Source organism: Neophocaena asiaeorientalis, unplaced genomic scaffold, assembly GCF_003031525.2.
Source record: "Neophocaena asiaeorientalis asiaeorientalis breed wild unplaced genomic scaffold, Neophocaena_asiaeorientalis_V1.1 scaffold110, whole genome shotgun sequence".
NCBI lineage: Eukaryota > Metazoa > Chordata > Mammalia > Artiodactyla > Phocoenidae > Neophocaena > Neophocaena asiaeorientalis.
Window position 1 is genome coordinate 4,443,366 of NW_020175053.1, and position 26,430 is coordinate 4,469,795.

General features: G+C 46.5%; 1 protein-coding gene across 1 annotated transcript in view; it reads right to left on the bottom strand.

Moving 5' to 3' along the window:
* The window catches only part of PIEZO2 (piezo type mechanosensitive ion channel component 2), a 338,761-nt gene extending 320,631 nt beyond the window's left edge, over positions 1 to 18,130 (bottom strand). Inside the window, exon 1 of the mRNA XM_024763891.1 lies at positions 18,067 to 18,130. Coding sequence (XP_024619659.1) covers positions 18,067 to 18,130 — 64 coding nt within the window. The remainder of the gene's footprint in view (positions 1 to 18,066) is intronic.
* Positions 18,131 to 26,430: the final 8,300 nt, after the last annotated feature.

The window sequence follows — 26,430 nt, forward strand, 5'->3', positions numbered from 1 at the left end:
CCCACCAACGATTTAAAAGACTGCCAAGCAGCCTGTGACTCCAAACCTTAAAAAGAATAAATTTTTTTTAAAAAGAAAGCTTCAAAGAACTATCAGCACCTTACATAAATTCTAGATGCCCGAATCAAACTCAAATCTAATGCTGTACCATTATCATCTACGGCAGGGCTCTGAAGACACTCACGGAAACGTGAATCAAGCGCCTACCTCTGTAAGGCCATGTTCCTATTTCTATGGGCATCTATAGCTTGGGGACCTGTGGTCAGAGAGAGAATATATCTTTTCTGTTCATGATTTACCTGCATATTTTTTAAATGACAAATACCTGCAAATTAAATCATTTAATTTGAACAAATCCCCTTTATGAAGAAATATAAAGTTATATTAAGCACACAAAATTCAGCAAAACATCACGTCAACTCCACTTCTTCCCTGAATCAGTCAAGCTGATGGAGGATGGTTTCATTCTCACACGTCTGAGGAATTCGGGTTCCTCAGTGACTGTTCCTGCTTCCCCAAACTTTCTCAGATTTCTCTTGGATGGTCTTTCCTTTGCATTCCAAAAGATTTTACAGACTGAAAGGTCAAAGTCTTCTCTGATACCAAATGTGGTGAAGCAGTAAACACCACCTCCATTACAGCCTTAGATCCAGCAATGAGAGGACATTTTTGTAGATTCCCGCGACCAAAACATGGGTGTCATCTCATTGATCTGTAGATAAATTCTCATTCTCTTCAATTACCCGTCTCAAGTATAATGTGAATCGAATGTACAAACTTCACTATAAAATCATGCATCAAATGAGAAGACTTCTTTCAGTCTCACTTAAGGTTTTTGTAACTTTTCCAGCACCCTGGACAGATATTATCAAGATTTACCTTCCAAAAGTCGCGACTTAATTAGCCAAGAATCGTTTGGTAGCCTCCTATAGCCCACAAGAAATGGAAATGAATGCCACCACTGAGGATTTTATTTCACAAATTTTATCTGAAAAACTAAAATTATAATTTTCCTTCCTCTAAATTCCAGCCCAAGAACAACTATTCACACACACCTCCCATCTCATATGGCTGCCCCTTTTACCTTAGAACAAACATCATGGGAATTAGGAGCAGTACTGCATAGAAAACAAACCCAAGTTCTGAAATAAATTTTTCAAACTAATTATTCACAAGTAGATTTTTCTATTAATAAAAATAATGAGGTGAAACTCATCAGTGACATAAATGAGGAGGGGAAAGCCACAAAGAGCTTGTCCCTGAATTCAGCAAGATTTGTCCACGAGATCCTTGGATAAAATTGTTTTCATCCAAGAGCAGCCAGAAGGCTCATTCTAATAAACTGGCGGTTTATTTTTGTAAAATCCTTAGATACTGGAGTTTTAAAACAAACAAGGTAAGTCTTAATCATTTAATTTCCTGAGAATTAAAGTTGATCAATATATATAAAATGTGTGGGTTTTTTTTTTAAAAGCAAGCACACACAGTATCAGTCTTTCATTGAGACACTTGGTTTTCCCATCCAATAAATGCTAACTAACTTAGAGCAGGAGAGAGAGGTGCTTCCATCATGAACACTTTCCAATGAGATGAAGACTTGCTAATTCCAGGAGAGAAAAATCTGCCTCTAGCTTTTTGATTTTTAGATAAGTAAAATTTCACTAAATGAGGTGAATTAGTAGAGATCCCTTCTTATCAGCTTAAAGCCTGACTACTGAATGCCGAGGAATGAATCCCTTCATTTTCCAGAACGTAAACTGATATAGGTTCACCTCTACACAAGGCAGAGATCCGCAACCTCCTTTACTGTAAAGATAAACACATCATCGCAGGTAAGCACAGGAAACAAGCACTGTGCCTGGCAGACAGTGGGCATCTCCACCACGTATCTGTGGCATAAACGGATGGGGACATTTCCGGGTGACTGCAGGCGATCATGTGAAAGACCCCAACACTCGCCTACACGTGGGACCAGATCACTCGGCAACTTTCTATTCCTGGAGGATCACGAAGGCTGCCACCTGAGGACCCAGCATAACTGAAGACAAGGAATTAATGAATTCCCTCCCTAGTTCCTCTCTGCATTTTCTGTGAGACTCAAGTTATCATTTATGGGGTCAGGCCCTAGAAACAGAACAGCAACAGAATATAACATTCTAGAGTTCTGTGCAATAGACAAAAACAACCCAAAACTGCTCACTGAAAACACCTGCAGGACACACCTTGGTGCACAGATGTCCCATGAAGAAATGGGCAGAATGCTGGACGCCTCACACCTTAGCAGCTAAGGACAAGGGTTCCAAAGCAGACGGGGAATCAAGGAAGCTCCACCTCGCTCCTTGATTCAAGGACCCCTCTCCACCAGCCCCTCTCGACCGCAGCCAGGATGAGCACCAGGGCGTCAGCAGAAGACTGACTCGGGGCAGGTCCCTGGGATGAGACCCTCAGGGGCGTGACACCACAGTCCTTCCTGTTGGCAGAGTCAGGAAAATCCAGCAGGGAAGCCACCCTTTCACCCACCCCCTCAGAATAAATGACACCCTTGAATCCAAAAACAATGCTACGATTTATGCACTGGGCTGCACTCGGTCAGTGTCCAGTTTAAAAAGGTTATCGCTCTGGCAGAAATGGAGAAAATAGGAGGAAAAATCCAGACTTTATGCGAGTCAGTACTCACTGAGAATCACTTTTGTGTGGACTAGACTTAACACTTCACAGAGGGCCTCCACTGGACCACACAAAAAAAGTTACTTAATTTTTCTGAGTTGTCATTTTCTCACACAAAAGCTATTTCCGCCTTCCATTTCCTCGAGTGTCAATTCAATGTAGTAATATGTATTTCTTTTTTAAAAATTTATTTTATTGGAATATAGTTGATTTACAATGTTGTGTTAGTTTCTGGTGTACAGCAGAGTGATTCAGTTATACATATATATATTCTTTTTCATATTCTTTTTAAAATATTCTTCTTTTATTGAAGTATAGTGCATTTACAATATCGTGTTAGTTTCAGGTGTACAGCACAGAGATTCAGTTATACATAGATATGTATTTATATATATTGATATATTCTTCTTCAGATTGTCTTCCCTTATAGGTTATTACAAAATATTGAGTATAGTTCCCTGTACTATACAGTAGGTCCTTGTTGATTATCTATTTTATATATTATAGTATGTCTATGTTAATCCCAACCTCCTAATCTATCCCTCCCCCTTTCCCCTTCAGTAACCATAAATTTGTTTTCTATGTCTGTGAATCTCTTTCTCTTTTGGAAATAAGTTCATTAGTATCTTTTTTTTTTTTGGATTCCACATATAAGTGATATCATATGTTGAATATTTGTCTTTCTCTCTCTGGCTTACTTCACTTAATATGACAATCTCTAGGTCCATCCATGTTTCTGCAAACGCCATTATTTCATTCTTTTTTATGGCTGAGTAGTATTCCTGTGTGTGTGTGTGTGTGTGTGTGTACACACACACACATATATATATACCATCAACGTAGTAATATCTATTTCACAGAGCACTTGCAAGTATTAAAAGAGAGAAAGACTTCTTCCATGCACATATTCACACCTACAGGCCCGTCCACACAGGCACACAGACACACAGTGAGTCTTCCACCTGCCAGGCACCCAGAGCTCCAGGGGGTGGAACACTGTGTGACAAAGGAAACCACAGTCCCTGCCTTTCTTGGGCTTACAGTGTAAAAGTGTATGAAATGGTGTTATAAAATGTGACGTGTCTGTAGATAAGAAACATGGTTATCAGCATCACCACAGGGCTTGCAAGATGAATTTGACATTTCAATGCTTTTAAAATCCAACTTCTCCCATTACCTCAAGATACTTGAGGAAGGAAATAAGTCATTCCCATCACATAGACAGTGATGGCTCTGTTAGCTGACAAGGCACGTGTTTAAAGCTGAAAGGCCAGCACAGCTCATTAAGGGGCTGCATCATTTCCTCCCAACGTCTGAGGAAACCATAACACGCTCCATCCTACATACAGGACCACCCTTCAGGAAAGAGCCTTCTGGTGTTACAAAGTCCTCTTGTAACCACAAGGAAAGAAAGAAAGAAACTTCAAAGCTGGGATTAAGCTCTAGGCCAGAAAAAGAGACACCAGCTCCGGAGAGGACAGCCTTCCAGCTCTGGCTGGCAGCAGCTTTGGGTCCTTTCTCTGAGCAGATTTTTCTGAAGTGTTTAGATGTCTTTGCCAGCACTGGCTTTTCATCAACTTGACTGGACAAAGCGGCCAGCCTCGTCTAAGATAAGATAAGCCAAGAGCAATATGAACAGAGCAAGTCACATCTGCTGCTGCTTCAACCTCTAGGGCAACGACACAATTTCAGAGGCAAGATGCAGCCGACAAGGAAGTGCATCTGGTCTTACCCATGGGGTGCTGTCCTCGCCCCAAATCAAAGGATGTGTGACTCTAGTTACTCCCTCAATACGCCAGCTTTCCATATGTACTCACCCAGGACCTGCGGCCGCCCTGCCCTGAGGCCCTCAGGAGAGGCTGGAGGCCCCGTCTCCATCCAAGCCCACAGCAGCCTCCAGCAGGTCACCCACCCTCAACCTCCACGCTTGACATCTGTCTCTTTGGCTCAAGTCCTTGTCCCGTTGCTTTAAGGTAAACATTCCCAGAAGTGTCAACAAAAGTGTTCTTCAGTCACAGTTTTATTACATCATTTTCTGAAAATGGGACTTGGTGGTAAGGGGTGGGCCGTTACGAGCCAGGCTGATCCCTGCAACCTTGTTCTCCTCAGCCTTAAACCCACCCCAGGCTCATCTCACTGGCCTGCAGCAGACCGTGGGCTCCCGGCTGGCAGGGACTCATCTCAGTGTGCTCGGGGCCTATCAGGAGCCGTGTCCACACACTGGGGACTAACCTTCCTACATTGGGGTCAGTTTCTTGGTCCCCTCCCCCATCACTCAACGTACACAACCTGATGGGCACAGTTAGCATGTTTCTGTGGGTCATCCTCATAAGACAGCGCATCTGGGCTACCTAGAGTTCAAGGAGGTTCCCAAGGGCGGGTACCATGCCTCATACATGTTTTGTCTTCCCAGAATCTAGCCGTATTGGTTGACCAATCAATGACTGTTGAATGAATCAATGAGAGATCAACGTCATCACAATTCTATTTATTAAACGCTTACTATGTGTCAAATACTATGTTAGCAGCACTTTAAATACATTAATTTTTTTAAAAATTCTCCAATCACCCTATGAGGGAGGTACTCCCTCCCTCCACTTTACAGGTAAGGAAACTGAGACAGAAATAGATGGAGTAGATGAGTGTGTGACGCCGTTTCCACTGTTGTGTACACGTTACCGTAATGAACTGAACTCGTGTTCTGGCCACAGGCAGGGCCCCACTGGAGATGCTGAAGTCGGAGCATCGGGGGGCAGGGAACTGAGGGGGTGAGAGGCAAACTCACTGCCGTGAAAGGAACCAGCCAGCGCCAAGTACCGGGGAGACCATGAGGAGGTGTGACGTGGCAGTGAGTGGGGGGAGGGGGGTGTCCAGGTGTCACCTGACGGGTGACATTTAGGCTGGACCCTGGGGGGAGGCTGTGCCTTGGAGCAAACAGCCAGGGCAAAGGCCTGATAGCAAAAACAGCTGCATCGAGAAATAAAATAATCCCAGTGCAGTCAGAGATGCAGGGGCCACAGCTCCACTGGCTGCATTAGGGATTTAGCGTTTGTTTTCTAAGCAAGGAAGTGCTGGAGGTTTTAAGCGGAGGAGTGACATCTGATGTAAGTGTTAAAGCGATCAGTGTGGCCGGCATGTGGGGAAGGGACTATCCAGAGGCATGGGAAGTATTTTCCTCCAAAAAATAAGATTCAACACGTACTTTGGGGAGCTGTAAGAACAAGGAGCAGAGAGTGCAGGGTGCCTGGGATGGGGGACCAGGGGTCCTACTTGCTTCTTCTGCATCCTGGGTCACCAGCCCAGCCAGGGGCACAAAGCAGTCATTTATTACATTTTATTAAAAACTGAATAAATCAGGGCTTCCCTGGTGGCGCAGTGGTTGAGAGTCCACCTGCCGATGCAGGGGGCACGGGTTCGTGCCCCGGTCCGGGAGGGTCCCACGGGCCGCGGAGAGGCTGGGCCCATGGGCCGTGGCCGCTGAGCCTGCGCATCCGGAGCCTGTGCTCCGCAACGGGAGAGGCCACAGCAGTGAGAGGCCCGCGTACCACAAAAAAAAAAAATTGACTAAATCAATCAACTATTCTGGAGAATTTTTCATATTTCAGGTACTTCAAGTTTTTCACAGAAAAGATATAAAATAAATTCTAGATATTTTACATATTTAGGTTTAAAATATGCCAGCCATACTGTAATCCTCTTAGCAGGCCAATTAGATGGGTCCTCTAATCACCGCATTTTGCGTACGGGAGAAATGGGGTGCAGAGGGCACCTCAGCGTCACCCAGAATCCAGGCTGCACAGCTGGTATCAGATGAGGTCAACTCCAAAGCAGATGCTCAGCAGCCTTTACATGGTGACTGCCTTGGCTGACTCCCCGTGGAACCATCCAGAGAAATGGCCATGATGAGATAGAAATGGATGATTTCTGCAAGGGTGTTCTGAGTTTCTTGGTTGTGTCAATCACTTACCAAAATGAAGGCATCAGGTCTAAATTAACAAATCGCTGTTTTCCACACTGACAAAACATCCAAAGCTCTACTTCGTTTATTTGCTCATGACTTTCCCATGTTGGGAAACTGGCCAACAGCAGGTAGATAACCATCACATATACCAATGTTAATAAACAAATTCAGAACAAACTCTGCCCTTGGGAAGTTTTCCACTGATTTTGCTACATCACAGGAGATCTCTGATGCTTATGACCCCTTAACATCCCTTCCTAGAAATTAGTAGGATCCTACATTTGTAATATGCCTGCAAGTTCCGCCGTGGAATTCATAATATGTTGTATAAGACACCAGTGGAACTGCAAAGGTAGCTTCAAACCTCGGGGCAATTAAATCAGAACTTCGTATAACTCATGATCGTAAACTCATTCTAACTGTATCAGGAGTTGGGCTAAAATAGCACAGCCCACTGCCCAAGGTACTAGAAATTTACATGACCCATAATTGAAAACGCTCTTCTGAGCAGGAATTTTGGCATTATTACATGAAAATTTTCTCAACGCCCTCAAGGAATTTTGAATATCCTCAGGACATCAGATTAAATAATTAATTAAACACTGAAAAGTATTTATTTACTCTGCTTAATGTCTTTCCACTTATTACAAAATTATTAATTTTTATATTACAAATAAGCACAGAGACTCACATTTGTATCATGTTTTGGAATTTTTTTTCATTGCACAAAATAGGATAGTCTCTTGTACCACTTTTGAATTCTCACTACTTGGCTCACTTAACAACTAGCAGAAAATCATTCATCCTTACTTCATTCTTAAAAAATGTTCAAATCAAGAAACCATAATTATTATATCTATCCAACTAAGTAAGCCATCCTCAAAGAATCCTCAAAACCCACGCTTTGGAGCTGAGTTTGACACCTAACATACTCAACTTGAACCACGTCCTAAGGGCAAAGGAGATCATTCAACTCCACCTCGTTTCTTATGAAATTATCTGGTTGTTATCAATTAAATCTCAAACTGGGAAAATGTTCACAGAATTCAAATATTGCAAGAATCACAATTCGGTAGGAAAGTTAAGAGTTCCACAACTTAAAATATAAGACATTTTATGATCATTAAGTTCTGTGTCTGAAATAACAATAAGAAAAAAAAATCAACCAAGAAATACAGAGTTAGCCGTACAGCTCTGAAATCTAATAAGAATGAAAACAAGTTTACCACCTATATCACCACAGAGCAAACCTGAGACAGTTCACTGCTCAGTAACATTTGTCCACACAGACCGCTGTTGAAGACGAATCCACCCTCCTTCCTACACTTTGTGTATTTTACTAAGAGATCACTTTAAAGAATTATAACTGAATTTAAAACACCACGAGCTCCTCAGAAAACGTACATTAGCACCCTGGCTGGAAACAGAACTGGTGTATTTTATCCTCATCAGTCACTGAATCCCCGCCCTCAGAATCACCCTCCTTTTGGTAACAGGTTTTTGCCCAGTTCACACCAGGTACCCCGGGAGGCATTCCAATCCTCGAGGCTCTGAGTCAGAACAGCCAAGACAATGTCAGCGCACAGTGCTCAGAGGGCAGGCGGTGGGGAGAGGCCCAGACACGTGCGAGAGAAAGGAAAAGCGGCAGGGCAGTGGGTTGGCCCTCAATTTGTCAGCCAGGGGCCTGGCTGACATCATTTCATTTACTTCCTTCTGTCGTTTTGAGATAGATGTGAGTTCTGCCATTTTTCAGATGGGGAAATGGAGGCTCAGGGAAGCCACCCACCTTGAAACTTGTCTCTTTTTTTTTTTTGGCCACACCTCACAGCTTGCAGGATCTTAATTTCCCGAACAGGGATTGAACCCGAGTCGTCGGCAGTGAAAGCGCCAAGTACTAACCACTGGATCACCAGGAAATTCCCTAAATTTGTCTTCGTCACCAGTGACAAGTGAGGTCAGCAAAGGCTGGACCCGGCCCTCTGACTAGAAGCCCATGTCCCTGGAAAAGTTCTGGAAGCTGGAGGAAGGAGAGGAGGTGGGGACTTGGTTATTACTGAGGGAAGATGAGGGGGAGCGAAAACGAGTCCGCCTAAAACCGAGTCCCCCTAAAACCGAGTCCCCTGACGACTGTGTGATGAATCTCTCTGTCCAAAACCTCATTCCCTTTATGTCCCATCCCTGTTCCCCTAAGGATTGAGGAGAATCAAAGAAAAGGAGGGACTGAAACTGAAACAGAACCCTGCAGGGTTCTTCCTGGGTACCAGCCCCTCAACGTCCCCTACTTCTTATTTGGTGTTTCCCAAGTTCCAAAGAGCAGGCTCAAACACTTCATTATTAGGAGAATAAAGTCACCTTATTATCCCAGTTCCTCCTGAAGGGATATAGGTTGTTATAACCTGATGCATATCTTTAAGATGTTCTATAGAAACTAAGACCCCCACCAGGTGGAGGATGGTGACTACACGCTGACCACAAGCATGCAGACCCCAGACTGGTTGGAACCAGAAGGTTGAGATTCCCAGAACATCACCCCATTACCTCACAACCAACCAGTCAGAAGAAGGTCCACGAGCTGATCACACACCCTGTGACCCTCACCCTTAACGTTGCTTTTAAACTCCCTTCCCTGAAAGCCATGTGGGGGAGGGGGGATTTCGGATCTTTTAGGCCCGAGCTGCCAATTCTCCTTGCTCGGCACCTGCAATAAACACTATACTTTCCTTCACCACAACCATGTCAGCAGATTGGCTTTGCTGCATGTGGGGCAAGCAGACCCAGGTTTGGTTGGGTAACAGTGGGTGGGGGGGGTGCTGAGCTATGTCTGGGGTACCTCACATCTGAGAGTCTATGAAGTTTGAACCTCCACCTGGCAAGAGACAGCCACTCTTTATATTTACGTAGCCACTTGTCAGATGGGCACCTGTGATGCCCTCTAGAGAGAAACGTTGAAAAGGAAGCAAACGTGTTCATCGTGGAACAAATACCAAGAAGACGCAAGAACAGTGATGCTAAATGGTGGGTGTGTTTACGAAGCAACCACACTGAAGTACACACTGAGAATGAGTGAATAAACCACAAGGACCCTGAATGAACACCTAGTAGCTTGTTGTCACCCTGGAAACAAGAACCCAAGGGGCTGAGGCCCTCACACCACCCTCAGTGGGTACAGAGGGATCTAGTGAGGGTGGGAGAACGAAAACCAGTGACCAAACAGCTCCAAGCGGCAGACCGCACAGATAACCTGAAAATCTCTCTCTTATGTTTGCCTCCCATGTTGCTTAATTTTTAAGTAGAAAGAAGAAATTAGGTAACAAAAGAATATCTTATGTTTTTATTGAAAATTGAGATGGGCGAAGTGCCGATAGCTGAACCAGGAATTCACAGGTGGGAAGATGTAAATGTTGATGTTTAGAGAACTTCAAGATAAGACTTTTAAACATCGTCAAACTCCTCTTGGGCAACAGCCAATAAAGAAACCTACAAAGCAAGCACGTCAGAAGTGATCACAAGACACAAATCCACAGAAACCCAGACATGAGCTTCCTTTGACACTGGGGTAAACCAGAGCCAGTGTTGCCTTCAGATAGAAAGGCCTGGGCACGTGGACAGACCTGGATAACTGTGAGTTCTAGGGAGTCTGGGAAATGGATAACAGGGTAGGGGCAGGAAAAGTCGGCCAAAATCAGATGAATATTTTAAAGAGTGATGGGAAGAAACACAGTCACCAATGGACCATTAAGACCACACTTCAAATACCTTTTTTTAAAGAAGATGCATTATATACATATTCAAACGTATAAAATATGATTATGTTGCAAAGTTATTCTAAACAGAGCTTGTTTGACTAGCATCTTTTCCCTCTTTGGAAGATCAGCAGTACATTTAAAATACACTCTCCAGGACTAGATGTAACAGGTAAACCTGAGTCTAGACATATTGGAATAGGTAACCGATCACTGTCCCAAGGATAAGGTAACGTCTGAGATTTGTTCCCTTAGAGGTAGTAACTTTGGGAAGATATACCCTTATTCTAAAGATAACTGCTCAAAGTACTTAGGTACCCAATTTAAGAAATGCGTTTGGGGCCGCTGCCACATCCCTTTTAATAACCTCGATGGTGGGAAATTGTTGAGGGTGGTTTTCAGGTTTGAAAATAGCCCAGAGTAATTATAAGCTGAGCCCAGTGCAGGAGGTGAGGGTTGTCAGGCCAACCCTGCCACCGCGGGTCAGAGATGCACTGTGACTCCAAAGTGATGCAACAGCAAAAGTGACGACGCTTCGAAAATTACTGCTGAAGGGGTTTGTGGTTGTTAATGAGAAGTTTTAGGGAGCCGGAGGTTTCTGGAAAACGCTGGCTCTCCAGAAATAAACCCCATTTTACGGCAATCCCTCTCCCCCCAGCCTCGTCATCTGACCTTTCATCTTCTCTTCCCGGACTGAAAATGGTCCGGCCCAGGCCTGAGCTGCAGCTGCTCTGTCGGGAACAGGGTTGGGGGGGTCTGGCTCTACCTGAGGATGCTTCACTGCTCACCTGCCACTCTGAGTTCAGGCCCCAAGGGCAAGAGTCAAGTAGGAGGAGGAGGGAAGGAGGGGAAGGAATAGGAAGGGGGAGGCTCTGAAGGGCAAGAAGCACCTGTGACTCTCACCTGTCCTACACACACCTGAGATTTTTGTGCCACCTCCCATTTCCTTTTCTGGGTAACAGAACTGCCCAGCTAAGATCTCAGAAGGTCTGTGAGGTCACTGAAACATTATGCTTTGTGATAAAATTCAGTATTTTACTCAAAATATCTTTCTCTGATTCAAATCTTGTCTATACAGTTCTACGCCTTGACAATTTCATTTCACTACAGTTGGTAACTCTATGTGGTTTGATTTTCTTTATAGACATGTCTGATCATAAACTGCAGGTAGAAAAATTCTTTTATTTCTGCAAAGCCACACACAGCCGATTCTACACAGTTTGGAGTTCTCGCTGTTACCATCACAGAGGGTGTGTGCTCTATGTGATACCGTGCTGGCAGCAAGTGAGGGAAAACCACCAAAAAGTGAGGATTGCAAAACCTCAGCTTGAGTGTGTCTCCTTCATAACCAACTGTTCTAAAAAATGCTCCATCGAATACCTAACATGATAGAAAATTATTTTCCTTAGCAATTCCTAACAATTCTTACAGATCGAGTATGAAATACGTTAAGTCTGATGGTTATTAAGAAACCAGAACAATTTAGATGAAAGAATTCTGGTGTGTTGGCTAAAAAGTACTGCTTTCTAGTAGTCATCCCTTTAATACTGAAGGAAAGTATGTGCAGAAATATTACTGGAGAATCAGGAAAATATTCCTTAGCCTCTAACACCTCATTTTCTAGATAGTGTAATTGAGGAACAGAGCGTTTCCATGAGTTGGCAAAGTCCCATAGCTCGCTATTAACAGGATGGAGACTTGGTCTTTAGACCTTCAGACCAGGGTGCCTCCGAAAATACGTGCTGCCTGGATCCCCAAGCAGGGGACGTGTTCTCGCCAAGATGCCAGAGCAGCACCTGCCAGCAGGCAGGCACAGTCCCAGGACAGCAGGAGGAGGAAGGACTCGGGTCTGCGTGGATCTATAACCCGTTTCCATGGCGCTCTGCTCCAGCTTCTCAGTTGCTAAGGTCCTCCATCCTTCCTCCTTTTCTGCACCTGTGGCCAAAACTGCTGACTCCGGGAATTGAACCGCAACAGAAAACAGATCGATTTGTGTGGTTCGAGGAGAGCTAAGAACATTTTAAAAAATCATATGCATTTCAACGATGATGCTCCGGGCAAGCTTTACCACTGTCAAGCAGGTTTTTCTTTCTCTATTCACCGCAAAGCAAGTAAAAGGTATTAATTGTCCTACTGAGAAAATTCACATTTAGGAAAGTTGCAGAACATTCAAATTAGACCGTCATGAATTTTATTTTCAAAGATGTAAAAACCCATAGCTATAAGATGCTAGACTTAACTCTTTTTTCAGACTTCTGAAATATTCAAGGGAAAAAATTTAGACCTTGATTTCATTAATCAATCAGTTGGCAATATTTCTTCGGTGTTCACTGTGGGTCACAGCCCTGCCTGGACAGCTGAACGGTAATGATGGGATACAATTTTTACAGTTTTAAAAAACCCTAAAAATATCTATTTACTACCTACTGTGTGTTATGCAGTAAGTTTAGTGCTGGGGATGTGATAAAGGATTACATGGGGTCCCTGAACTTGCAGGCATGTGGAAGGGAAGAGTGGGATCACGTAACTTAGTACAAAACTCTGTGGTTCAGACATAGAGATCAGACTTGTGGTTGCCAAGGGGGAGGGGGAGGGAGAGGGATGGACTGGGAATTTGGGGTTGGCAGATGCAACTATTACATTTAGGATGGATAAACAACAAGGTCCTACTGTATCGCACGAGGAACTATATCCAATCTCCTGGGATAAACCATAATGGAAAAGGATATTTAAAAAAAGAATGTCTATATGTGTAAAACTGAGTCACTTTGCTGCACAGCAGAGATTGGCACAATATTGTAAATCAACTCTACTTCAATAAAAAAATTTAAAAGTCCATGATTATACGAAGCAAAGTGCCGAGTGAACACAGAGGAAGCGATTCTTAAATATGCAGCTACACTTACATTATTCTAAGTTCTCCTGGACATTTATGGAAAAAATTATAATATTATACTGTAACTATGCAACGTTATAAACAATTAACTGGTAGTAGCATAGGATCTGAAAGGGAAATATCCACGTAATAAACACAGAGAAAGTGAAAAATAAGATCACATTAAAGACTATGAAAATGATGGCATAGCGTCAGGAAGACAAAAGTAAACATTGTCAGTATAGTTCTAGGGAGAATCTATTATTTAATTAGAATGCAATGCAGATACATAGAATATTGAATAAAATGTCGAGAAAAATCCTGATCATTAAAAATCCTCCTGCCACACACAAACCAACTTTCAATCGCATAATTCAGCTCTAGACTTCAGTACTAAACTGCTTTCATACGAATCCCATCTACTCAACTCAGGCTCCTTATTACTCATGTCACCACCTGCTAGCCTGTTAACTTCCACACAGACTTTCCTCAAGCCTTCCTGCCACTATACTCACAAAAGCAGTCATAATCCCTCCCTTTAAGAGTACCTGCTGTGTGTCAGGCATTACCCAAGGTGTGCAGGAAGGAGGTATTAATATCTCCAATGTGCAGGAAGAGAAGCAAACAAGCCAAACCAACTCTGCAATCAGAGCCAGGATGTGAATGGAGGTCTCTTAAATTGCCGAGTCACTGCACCCTCCTCCCCGAATGATGAGCAGGCACACATGGCCCGTAGGGGGACAGACCCAGTGACAAACTATGAGGTGGACACATGGCTCCAGCTTTTACTGCCCAAGTGACAAAATGATCTTGCCTGTCTGTTTACGAAAACTTTTATTTTAGATTTAAGCTATAAATTCCCAATCCTTCTCCCTAGCACTCTTGTCCTTTCTGAAAGTGATAAATAGTATACACCTATCTAAGGCTGAGAAGATGTGATGGAAAAGAGAGCGATATTAAAGCTGCCAATGCATCCTTCAGCAGCTGAGACCGCCTATCTCTGACAGCTACAGCAGAGGCCGGGGAGACTCTAGGCCCTGCTCATCGGTAATTCTTGGAGTATGTGTAAGTGTTATTACAAAATGACACGCGTTACAGGGGTAAATACATTACACAATAGAGAGGAAATTACGTTTAGATATAGCCATACTCGTACATATTCCAAAAGTGACTCCAAAGTTTTGCTCGTTTTAATCCAGCTCTCTCTAAAGGGAATTTTAGAGATTCTTGGTGGATTTGCAATATTATCCAAGTGTGACTTGCCCTCAGAGCACTAGCTGGTTGGCTGATTCTTTTCATAATCTACACAGTCTCCTGTTCGGCTCTAGTCACCTCATTCAGGGGAAGCATAAACTCGCGATGCCTTGTGACTCTTCCCCTCCTGGACCAATCTGTTCTGTCCAAGCCAGGCTCCCCTCTCCTCCCCGCAAAATAACATTAAGTCAGCTCTTCCAGGAAAGACATTAGGAGACTCCAAGCAACAGCAGGCAAGATGAAATGAATGGTCAGCAGCGTGTGAATAAAAATATGCCAACTGGTTCCCAACCCAGGAATGGACTCAAACCATATCCTTAAAGTTGGGTGGGACAGTAGAGTCAAGCCAAAAGAAAATAAATGTAAAAATATTTCTGAAGTGCTCAACAGTGACCAGATACTATTATAATTATTAAAGATTGCATAATATTATGGAAGGTTTTGTCTAGGTTCTCTTTCATGTAAGGTTTAAAGAAAAAAAAATCAGGGTGGCTACCCAAGTACTCATAGACAATTTTGGAGATCTTTAAAATTTTCAGTCTCTATTGATGTAGGAAAACCTGCCACTGGATGTCCACTTTGGATGATAAACAACATATAATATCATATCATATATATCATATCATGTGATATATGACATCATATTATATTATATTATACTACAGTTTTGTTCTGCTTTAAACACTTAAGAGCCACCTAACCTGTGTAAAAGAGGCCTGATTTCACTTATCATTTCTCTGTAAATTTCTTTTACAGAAAAAGAAAGAACTCAAACATCGAATTAAACACAATGGCAGTTAATTTTTAGCATCCATCCTTAGGTGAAGAGACTAGGGCATCCATGTGCAGAAGCATTTCAACAGTCCATTGAAATGATGTTGGAGGAGTGGTTTTAAAGAGAAATGCATGAGCTTCTGCAAATGCTTGGCTTTGAAGGCTGCCTTAGCCAGATATAAAAATAGACGGCTAAAACGTAAAAATCGATTCTAATGGCAAGCGGATCACTGCACTCTTCCATGCCCAGGATATTAGGGAAACCTGAATATTTGATTTAGTAGCACCTTGGGAGCAGGCGGACCTGAAAACCCTCCAATAACCTTGAAAACATCCACTTCCTATAGAAGAGAATTGCATGCCCGAATCAGGCGACACCCACCCAGCCGCCTTTCGTCCTGCAAGTCAAGTACAAAGACTAGAAGGCGCATTAGCCCTCGGAAGTGGGTTGTCTTTCCTCACCGACCAGTGAGGGGTCAGTCGGGGGTCAGAGCTCTGGTCCTGCCAGGAGCTCTGCTCTCATTCAGGCAGGGGGCTAGGTCCGAGGTCCAAGTCCTTCCCCTTCCTCCTCCGGGGAGTGGGGAGCCACAGGAGCTAACATGATACGGCCCACCCCGCGCGCACCCTTCCACACACACTCACACACACACAGGTTAGCCTCCCTGAACCCGGAAGGCGGGGTGGGGGGGAATCCAGAGAAACGAGCTGGAAGGGAAGGCAGTGCAGGGCGGCGGGCGACGCCGCCTTCCCGCCGGGAAGGTCGGGGGTGGGGGGGCCCACTGGGCGCACGTGCGCATCCCGCCCCCGGGCGAGCCTGGCTGGGACCCAGCGCTCCTCGGGCGGTGACCACATCGCGGGGCCCGGGGGTGCGGGGAGGAGGCCAGGGGGAGGGGCAAAGGGGCCGGGCGGTGGCGGGATCCCACCACGCGACCGTGGTCGCCGCTCCTCCCGGAGTCCCTGGGAGTGTGCCGCGCCCCGGCCCTCGGGAGGGCAGAGCTCAACAATCCTGCAGAAGGACTTTGCGGTGTAGACCCTCATGATGAGTCGGAATGAGACGGCCCCCACTCCGGCGGCCGCGGACCATCGGGGCAAGCGAGCTGGGTCCTGCGAGCGCCAAACTCAGCACGAGGTCCCTGGCCATCAGCTGGTAATCCCTGCTGTCCTTTCGCTCCGCTAGGTGTGCGCCGCAGGAAACCATCCGCCTGACTCTTCCGACAGTCCCCGGGAGCTGCCACCCCGCCGAGACGGGGGAGCCACTCCCCACCTCACTGACAACCGCGAGTCGACCCCACACCGAAAGCCCCTGGTTAACCCTGGCTCCAGCGTCCACTCGGCAAATAGGGAATGAGCCAGGCACAGCGTCAGCGGGCCCCCAGACAGGACGCGACCTGTGAAGCAGCCGCGCTATTTCCCCAGATCGCTTTCCCAGAGGCTTTTTTCTTTTCAAACTCAAGCAAACTGGCGGGGAGAGTGGCCCTCAGCAGCTTCGTGGGAGCTGCGCGCCTCACCTACAGGCGCGATGATCAAGGACAAAGATCCCTGCAAAACGGTCCTGCCCTGAAATTCAAGTGGCAAAGAGGCCGAGGCTGGCATCCCTGCTGGTCCCTCCTCCTGCCCGAGGACCAGGCCTCTCGCCTCCAGCTGTTTCCACTCCGCAAGCCTTCTCGGTTTTCCGCGGAGGTGTCTTGCGTGTTAATACTCGACTACAAAATCCCCCACCACCCCACCCTCAGGAACCCCTCCAGGGCCCCCTTTCGATTACCTGCTCAAAGAAAACAGTTAGCACAGGTGTGATCTTGATTCCTCCACCTCTGGCAAAATGGAAAACGGTAGCTTTTTCTGCACAGGTCAGGCTCTCTTTATAAATGCAATTGCTACTTGGTAAGAAGTGTTCTCTTTTCTAGCTCTGATGGGGACAGGGGACAGCTAGGCGCCCACAGTCACCTTAGGAGTGGGGTTCAGTGTAGCAGACGCGGTCTACTAGAGGAGAAACTCGGCAACTCTCACTCCAAGCCCACCGCCGGGCCCGTGTCTTTGGCCCTGACACCCAGTGGCTTTTCACGCCCTGCCAACCGCGTATAAATAGTGAGATCCTTGCCTGGGAGTCGGCGAGGCTCCCTTCTGGCCCTCCCTTAAGCCTCGGAGTCCCAGAGCGACTCTCTAACCGGCGACAGATCTGTCTGGACGGCGCCGGAGTGGGGGATGGGTTTTGGTGTCTGCAGCCTCCGCGACCAGCACTTTTGTTGTAGCGGCTTTTTTGAGAGAAAAAGAAAGTAAGCAACTTCGGGGCACTGCTTCCTGGCCCCCTCCTGTTCTTTTTAGAACGATCTGAGTCCTTCCCTTCTTCCGTCACAATGGCTGGGATATTGGATAGGGGAGAGGTGGCCTAGGAACTGTCTGGTTCACCGTGCTCCCTGCGTCTAGGGACAGGCGGAGGGGGACTGTTGTACGATCCTGGGAAGGGGGTCTACAACTGCCTTCCAGCCAGATTCGCGTCCTTTGTGCACGAGTCAGTACTCCACAAAAAAATTCCACGTGTAACTACATTCAACAGTCTCCAGCACAGGCCGGGCCCGGTCGCCCGGACTCTGCAGCTGGACCGTTGAGAGACACCCCGCTCGTGGAGACCCCGCTCGTGCGCTCCGATGCGGAAAGTGCCAGTGCCCTGCTGTGGCACCGGGACTGCGGCGCGGGTTCTCCGAACCGGGTTCCGGGCACTCGAGCCACTGACCCGGGTTTGCTCCGAAGCCCGCCCCCTCACCCTGGAATCTCGGAGAGCGGAAAACACTCACCTACTGCCAGGCAGACGGGGAGCAGCAGCCTGAAGATGAGCCCGCACACCACTTCCGAGGCCATCGCGTCCGTCCGGCGAGTCGGCGCAGAGGGTCGCTAGGACTGGGCTGCCAAGCCCATGCCCGCCTAAGACCTGCGGCCGGCGGCTCCCAGCCGCCCGGGCATCGTCTCTGCGAGAGCCGCCGCGCTGTCCGCCCCGAGGGCGCGTTCTCCACTCCCGGCCGCCCCTCTCCGCTCTCCCGGCCGCCGCTCAGCAGGCCTTAGGAAGCCCACTCGCCGGGCGCCCGACCCCGCACGGCCGGCCCATCCGGTGTGGACTCCGCGATCCGGCGCCGGGGGCTTCTGCAGCGGGTGGCGGAGGCCAGAGCGGGGCGGGGTACGGGGCACTTCAGGAGGGTCCCGCGAGGCGGTGCGGCGAGGAATGAGGCGAGAAGGGCGTGCTGTCCTTCTGTCGGCTCCTAGGTTGTCGCTCGGGGGTGGCAGACAGTCTTCTCCACCAAGCCTCCTCTGAAGCGAGCTGCCTGGGCTGCCGGCCCGGCCCGGCCCGGCCCTCGGCCTGGGCTCCCAGAGCGGCCCCGGCCCCGAGCGGCCCCGCGGCGGCTCCCCCAGCGGCGCGCGACTCAGCCTCTGCGCCCCCGGACTTCGGGCTGGAGAAAGCTGGGCGCGAGCGGCCCGGCGCAAGGAACCATCCCCGACAGCGCGGGGCTCGCTGACGGGTCCTCTGTGGGACGCAAGTGGGGGCAGAAGTCGAGACGAAAGCGCGCGAGAGGCTCAGGCTCCACTGGCTCCTCGGCGGCCTCGACTTAAAGGAATAAAATGAAAACCGAACGCCTCCCGGCGGCCAGCGCGCCCCCGCCCCACGTAGCGCAGCCTCGCCCTGGCGGCGCAGCCCGGGCTCCCGGCGGGCGCGCACTTCTCCACCTTCAATGAAACTTTCGAAGCCGCGCTCGCGGACGGGCGTGCGCGCCGGCCAATGGGAGGGCGGCTCGGAGCTGCGCGGGGTCCCGCCCCCGGGCGGCTGGAGGCTGGAGCAGGGTCGGGTCTCCGGAACCCGGTGTTGGCGAGCCCGAGCTTCCGAGCGGGGAACTTGGAGCGCTCGCTCCTCAGACCCGCAGCACTGCTGGATCCTGTCCTTCTGCAGACAGAAGGAACCATCCTAGCATCCTGTCCACAGGGCGCACCCCTGAGCTCAGCCCAGCCGAGGGAGTCCTTTAAGGCTCAGGAATCATGCGCGGGCGACATGAGAACATAACAATTTTGTGGGACTGTCACGTGTGCCAGGCCCACACGTGCCCACTTGCACGGACTGAGTAGAAACAGAATTAATGCAGACCAGTGTCCTGCCCATATAGAACCTGGTGAGAAGTGTCAGCTCTGACTGGGCTCTGGGAAATCCTGAGTCTTTCCAAGAATGGGCATAGGGGTCAGATGCGCACCTGCTCTGTATATTTTGAAGAAGTCTTGTTTTCGCCTCGGATTTGTTCGTTGCTTTTCATGGCCCCTGTGGAGAGAGTATACTGTTTCCCTTCTCTCCTCATAATCTCCCTTTTTCTCGTTCTCTAGGTAAGATCTAGAGATATCTGGTTCTAGCTTGGAGACGACAGCGTGTCTGAGTCCCTCATCTCTTGATTATCCAGCAGTGGAGGAGACCCGCTTCAGCACTGTGGGAATCCTGGGGACCTGAAGTAGGTGGTCTGATCCGTAGGGAGGACCGTTCAGAACTGGCATTTCCATCAGGAGGACAGAGAGGGGAAAACTTGACTTCCACGGCGCACCAGCCTTCTGGGCTTGAATTGGTTTTACATGATGGAAGAGTCTGCTGATGGCAATTAAGCAAACCTTGGTTCTCTGTGTTAATCAACCAGGTCTCCCTTTTTTGAGATACAGTAAGCTTACATTCTGAGCTCAGGTGTCTTCACAAATTTGCTGAGAATGACAAATACACTGCAAACCATTACCTTTTTATGAAGCCACAAAGCAGTCAAATCTTGTGAAGACACCCAGAAACTTAGACCATCTGTGTGCTCTGGAGCCCTGGAGAAGCCTGGACATCAGAACCTCAAACAGCGTGCCCCACACTAGGGCAAGAGAAGATAACAGGAACTTAAATTATCAGCAAATCAGTGACTACTGCCAGGAGGTGCTTTGTGTTTTGTAGAAGCCTGATGTCAGTCTGCCCCTATTTTCCAAGTTAGGGTCAGGGCCAGCACTGTGATGTTCCTAGGTGGTGTCATCTCTGTCCCTCTGTCTCTCCTTCTCTCTCGCTCTCGCTGGTACAACTTGTTCTTGGGACCTAATTAAGAGGTCAAAAGCCCTCCTGAATTTTACGCAACACTGTGTCACCACATGAATCCTCAGTTTACTCTAAATATTTTGTCATTTTCTTTGTAGGTTTTCCATACTAACAACTGTCTAGATGGCTTCAAAATTGCTGTCTTAGATGCCTGGCTAGGAGATGCGTGATCATACCTGATCCACCTCCTGCTTCTTCTGCCACTCTGTGTGCCAATTTGGCTGTTTGATTTTTAGAGATTCTAAGACCTGGATCCCACTTCTTCGTCTATGAACACATAGGCTCCAGGGGTTTCCGTTGTCTACATCGTACCTAGAAGGGGTGCTCCCTGTGGCTGCAGGTTACAGGCACCTGGGATCTTTTCATTAAATCAAAGCGCTTGGTCTCCACGTGCAGAGATTCTGACTTGATCCTGGCCTGTGAGCCAGGGAAAGCTGTGAGCTTGGGAAAGCTGTCAGGTGGTTCTCAGGTGGGCAGTCGGAGGAGAGAACCACTGTCCTGATTCACACATCAGAACTCAGGAAACAGGCCACTAATTTTCAAAACTAGTATTGCCCAAGCAAAGCCACCTTTCTGGAGCTGTGTTTTCACACTGGGGTTACACAGGTCTGCACAGCAATAGTCAGTGGCATTGTCTTTACAAGGGCTGTTTTACCCTAAAATTTCCCCAATCTGAAAAGCAGTAGCTATTATCTAGACAGGCTGATTTTGAAGGATTTTCCAGCCCACAGGATACTGACCCCCTTGGTCGGAGCCCTGCTTGGCCAGCCACCTTTGTCCCCCATCTGAGCCTGCTCTTGCCTGAAACCTGGCATGAGGTATAAAAATGGTTTGGGGAGAAAATCAACTACATTGAATACTCACAAACATATTGTTTTGATATTTAATGAGCACCTAAAGCATATGACCCCAACTTCTGCACACATGATGAATCAAGCATTGGTCACTCCAGGTGTCTCTGCATCTACATGGAAATCAATGGCTTCCTCGGGTCATTATTGAGACTTTAATGCCACAGATTCCTCTTCTGTACGTTGAAGAAAGTAATACATGCTACCTCATATGGAGCACTACGCAGATGGAGATAACACCCAGAGAAACCGGGAGCACAGGCACCATCCAATGAGCAGTAGTGGCTATTATTAGTATTATTATTACTATTGCTATTGCTATTATTGGAAAACAAGGACTGTTCCTGCATTTCTGAAGCTGTTATGCTGGAACACGGTAGCTGCTCTGATAGTCAGATGCCCTGGCCCTTAGTAACATGTTTAAAAACTGCCCTACAGTCGAGTGATAGACATTCTCACAAGTGTTTGAGTTTTAGCTGCAAAGAATATGTCACTTTGTGGCTTATGTGGGTTTCATCTCACCTCTTTAGCCTTTATCTTTTCTGAACTTGGTTTAATGCCACCCCAATTGACAAAATCATTCAGAAACACCATCCTTGTCCCAAATGCTCATTTTCTCTAACGTGCTCAATATGCAAACACAGAGTTAATAACCTTTTTCAGTCTCAACTGGTAACTTTACCAAACAGTGTTTCCCAGAGGAATATAAAAGTCGTCAACTTGGCAGTTGACACTCCCAGTGAAATCTGCCAAAATCCACAGACGCCATCGAGCCTGCAGAGAACATGATGACTCTCGCCAACTTGAGGACGTCCTCTCCCATAGGTAACGTGTTCTCCTTACATATGTACTCATTTAATACTTTCAGAGATACACGTGTCTGTGTTTTCATTTATAAGTCACAGTATTCGTCTAGAAGTGATCTTAGTTAGGAGCCACGTGGTTTTTGGCACTTTTACTTGAAAAACTTGGAAGCAGAATGAAAGCCTTTCTTCTTTTTGCTAATATATTCTGTGGTTACCCTTTTTTTAAGCTGTCAGTTTGATGTTTACAGCAGAAGTATTTTCAAGGTCTCCAAATTCCAAAAACCTGGAAAACTTCTACTAATTTGTAGGAGACATCATCGTGCTATACTTCTGCCAAAGAGGTTCTCCCCCAGACGGTTTCCCCCAGTCATCTCCAGCGAAAATGCAAGAAATCCCTATGTACCCACACTTCACCATCTGTGACATCTGGTCCTTACCTGTCATCTTCCTGCTGAGTGTACAGAAAGTTTACACCTTGGCCCGAAGTACAATTTGTGAGCTGTCGTATGGATTCAGAATCTGAGGCAGACTGCTGAATTTGTGTCTGTTGATCAAGAACTTTGAAAAATCAGCCAACAGACCTATATGTGTGCCTTATTTTTTCAATCAGATTCTAGGCTTTCAGGGCATGGACAAAATTTCGTGTATAATGCGAACTGTAAAGAAGGCTATATAGCAAAACCTTGTTTCCAAATGAATTGTATTGTTTATTTGGCTCCATTATTCACACATACGCACATACGCACATACACATGCATACACACACACAAATATTTATTACTGCGTAAGAAAAATCTCATATGAAAATAAAGGAGCATGTACAGTTTTATTTGTTTTTTGTAAGACACACATAAAGGAAGGGAGTATGAATTCATGGGAAAGGTGCTCCGTGGAGGTTGGTGACTTGCCTGGGGCACAGGTGCCCAGATGGCTGACACTAAAACATAGAAATCACCATACATTATTCACAGCTGACACCACAAGCAGATTTTTTTTTTTTTATCAAGGGGTTGTCTAGCTGCTTTCTTTAGAGTTTGTCCTGAAGCCTTTGAAGAGGCTGAAACACTTAAACTCTGGGAAGAGTTTTAAGGGGACTGGAATTCCGGTCACAGGTTAGCAGTGAAATGTGGTCATTCAAAGCAAGTTACTAAACAAAGAAATCACAAGTTTTTTTCTTTACCTAGAGCCACTGAAATAGGAAAAGCCTCCCTGTCTGTATCCTATAGACATTTATTAGTTAATAAATCCACATTTCAGAATGATTTGGATTTCAGTTGTATTTCTTGGAACTTCACCAGGACCTCTTAAATGGTCTTAGAAATATGAATGTTCTTGGTGAGTCTAGGAGACTTCCATTCGTTGCTCTTAAGAGCGTTCGGATGTGTGTTTGCATGGGATGTGTACAAGTTTGACAATTGGTTATTCCTAGTTATTAACATTAGCCTACGACTGGGACTCTCCCATCCCCTTCAGTTGAGTCAGCGAGTTTGCAGCCTCCTTCACTTATTCTCCTGCAGTGCCACCTTTCGGCTAAAAGTATGTTGAAAACTACAAGTACCTAATGCAAGCAATTAGGCACAATCAACAAATGTCTCTTGAGAACAAACGTATGGATACCAAGGGGGGAAAGCAGAGAGGTAGGGTGGTGGTGGGATGAATTGGGAGATTGGGATTGACATATATACACTAATATGTATAAAATAGATAACTAATAAGAACCTGCTGAATAAAAAAAAAATGAAAAACACAAACAAATGTCTCTTGCAGCCAACAATATGCTGATAGACTCAAAAACACAGCGGTGCAGAAGCAACACAGCTGCTGCCTTCATGAAGTGACCATCCGGTAAAGACAGACATGAATCAATAATCGTAAATAATTAAGTAAACCAGGCCCGAGTGCAGAGGACTAAGCAGAAGAATTAGGTACTTACGGGAGAGTGTGATGGTGAACGTTGCTCACTTTCAGGGAGTTTGAGCACAGATTCCTCCAGAAGGTGGTGCTTGTTACACTTTGAAGGGTGACTGGATTCTGCGCAATGTAAGCATCGTGAAGGCAGGAACTTTGTTCTGTTCATTGCATCCCCTGGGGCGGGAACTTTGTTCTGTTCATTGCATCCCCTGGGGCGGGAACTTTGTTCTGTTCATTGCATCCCCTGGGGCGGGAACTTTGTTCTGTTCATTGCATCCCCTGGGGCGGGAACTTTGTTCTGTTCATTGCATCCCCTGGGGCGGGAACTTTGTTCTGTTCATTGCATCCCCTGGGGCGGGGGGGGAGGGGCTTCTGCAGCTTAATGAGATCACGTGGTTTCCAATCCAGATCCTTTCTATCTTCTTTTTCATTCAATTGGAACAGTCATAAGCACTTATTAAGCACACATGGAGTAACAGACACACCCAGGCATGTTACAGAGGTAAGGACAGCGGCCCCTGAAACCTGGGGCGCGTGGGTCCACTGCAGCCCCCGGAGATCAATACAGAGGTTCTCCAGATCTGGGTCCTTGCAGCTCGGGCAACCCTTGACCTTCCTGGTTTTCCTCACTTTGGGGTTTGTGTGTGTTTAATCTACCTTCCTTTAAATCTTAATACAGAAAGAGCATATTTACATGTGTTCTCTGGGCTGTGGCAATACTGTAGCCCACAAGAGGCTGTTCTTTAGGCCCAGGATTTATCCGTGTTTTCCATGACTTTTCAGCAGAGGGACTGCATCGGGGGTTGTGAGCCAACAAGCAAAGCGGATGTTGTTGGCTCTGAAAAGCCCAATCACGTTTCTCCATGGGTCAGTGTGAAAGTGTCTCTGGCTTGTCCAAAGATGCGGTAAACATCATGAGTTTTTCCAAGGTTCTTTGAGGTCCTTCAAACAAGTGTTTTGCTTGTTTGTTTTGGATATGAGGAAATGGCCCATCTTACAAAAATAAATAAAAGACACCAGTCTCCTTTCCCCCAGTCCAAAGGGATTTTGTTTCCAGGTCAGAATTCCTCAGTGGAGAGGAGTCTTCACTCCCCCTGCCCCAGAGCTACCCTAGGGTTTGACTTTCCTTCCCTTCCTAATGGGGGAGAAAATGCCTTTTTTGATATTCTGTTAAAAAACTTGAGAAAAGTAGACATTTTAAAAACAAACATGCTACAAAATTAAAGAGGAACAAACCACAAATGGTATAAAATGTCTTTTCTAAAGTACAAGTTTCTGATGTTATACATCTCAAAACAGGACAATTTCTGAGATGCCCCAAGATAACTGATCACCCACCTTGGATGAGTCCAGGGCCAGCTACACAAGTTGCTAGTTGCAATGCAAAATTAAAATGTGTACTTCTTTTTCAAAAAGCAGGAAAAAAGTGCTCCTAAGGGTACTAAAATATAAAGTTTTTCTCTTTCTTCCATGGTTTTTCTCTCAAATTGCCATAGCAGGTTTTAATTTGCCATTTAAGTTTTATGTGAAGAAAAATTTAAATTTACGTTATTGGCACAAATTTAACCATAAATCTTTGTACTCTGCAGTGCCAGCTTTGAATGCAAATAAGCATGTAACTCATACACAGAATCACTGAAGCCACACAATTTGTATTTTGTAGCTTACATATGCATTTGTATTTTGTTCTTAGAGAAAACGGTTGACATGCTACACAAAACTAATTCAACTGCTTTTATTTCACGTCTTGGTACACTCACGTGCTACCAACACTCTCTGCATTCATTTGCTGATAAGAAAGGACCAAGAGGAAAAGGAACTAAGGTCTGTCTTTTTTCTCTTTCTCTCTGTGTCATCACTTTATGCCTAAGGCTTTGGCTAACCGGGGAAAGGACATGAGTGAGAAAGGGTATGACGGATGGGGTGGTGGTTCTTTCAATGTCATTTTCTTCTCCCTTCTTTCGAAACAGATTCTTGTTCAAATTGTAAGCATGTCCTCTGGGGACTGCCAAGGCTCCACCCCTTTCTGGGCCACAGGTAACACTCCCACCTTGCACTCCCATGCATGGGGGTCCGCTGGAATTCGGGGCTCGTGGGCACCAGGAACGTCAAAGGCCAATGGAGCAGTGGACAGGTGAACATGAGTATTATGTGTACCTCCTCTGCTCGCGACGCTCTTGTCCTGTGATGTCACTTGCCAAACACAAGGTCAAAGATAAAAGTATTGAACATGTCCAGCCAGAGCATCACACCAAGTGCCGGGTCCTCCCGCGGGGTGAGAGTAGAGGTGGGGAGCAGCTGTGCCCTGCCGGGCGGGGCCTCCCATAGCCGCCCCATGGAGTGGGCGTCCCTCCATGGCCCCCCACCCAGCCCCTCCCTCCAGCTGTGTGTCCAAGTGTCGTCCTCAGTGTTGGCTCACCCGACATCTAACTCTGTTCCACGTTCCAACCACTCATAAGATGGAAACCTGGAAAGCAGCCCGGGAAGAGGCTGGAAGAAGAA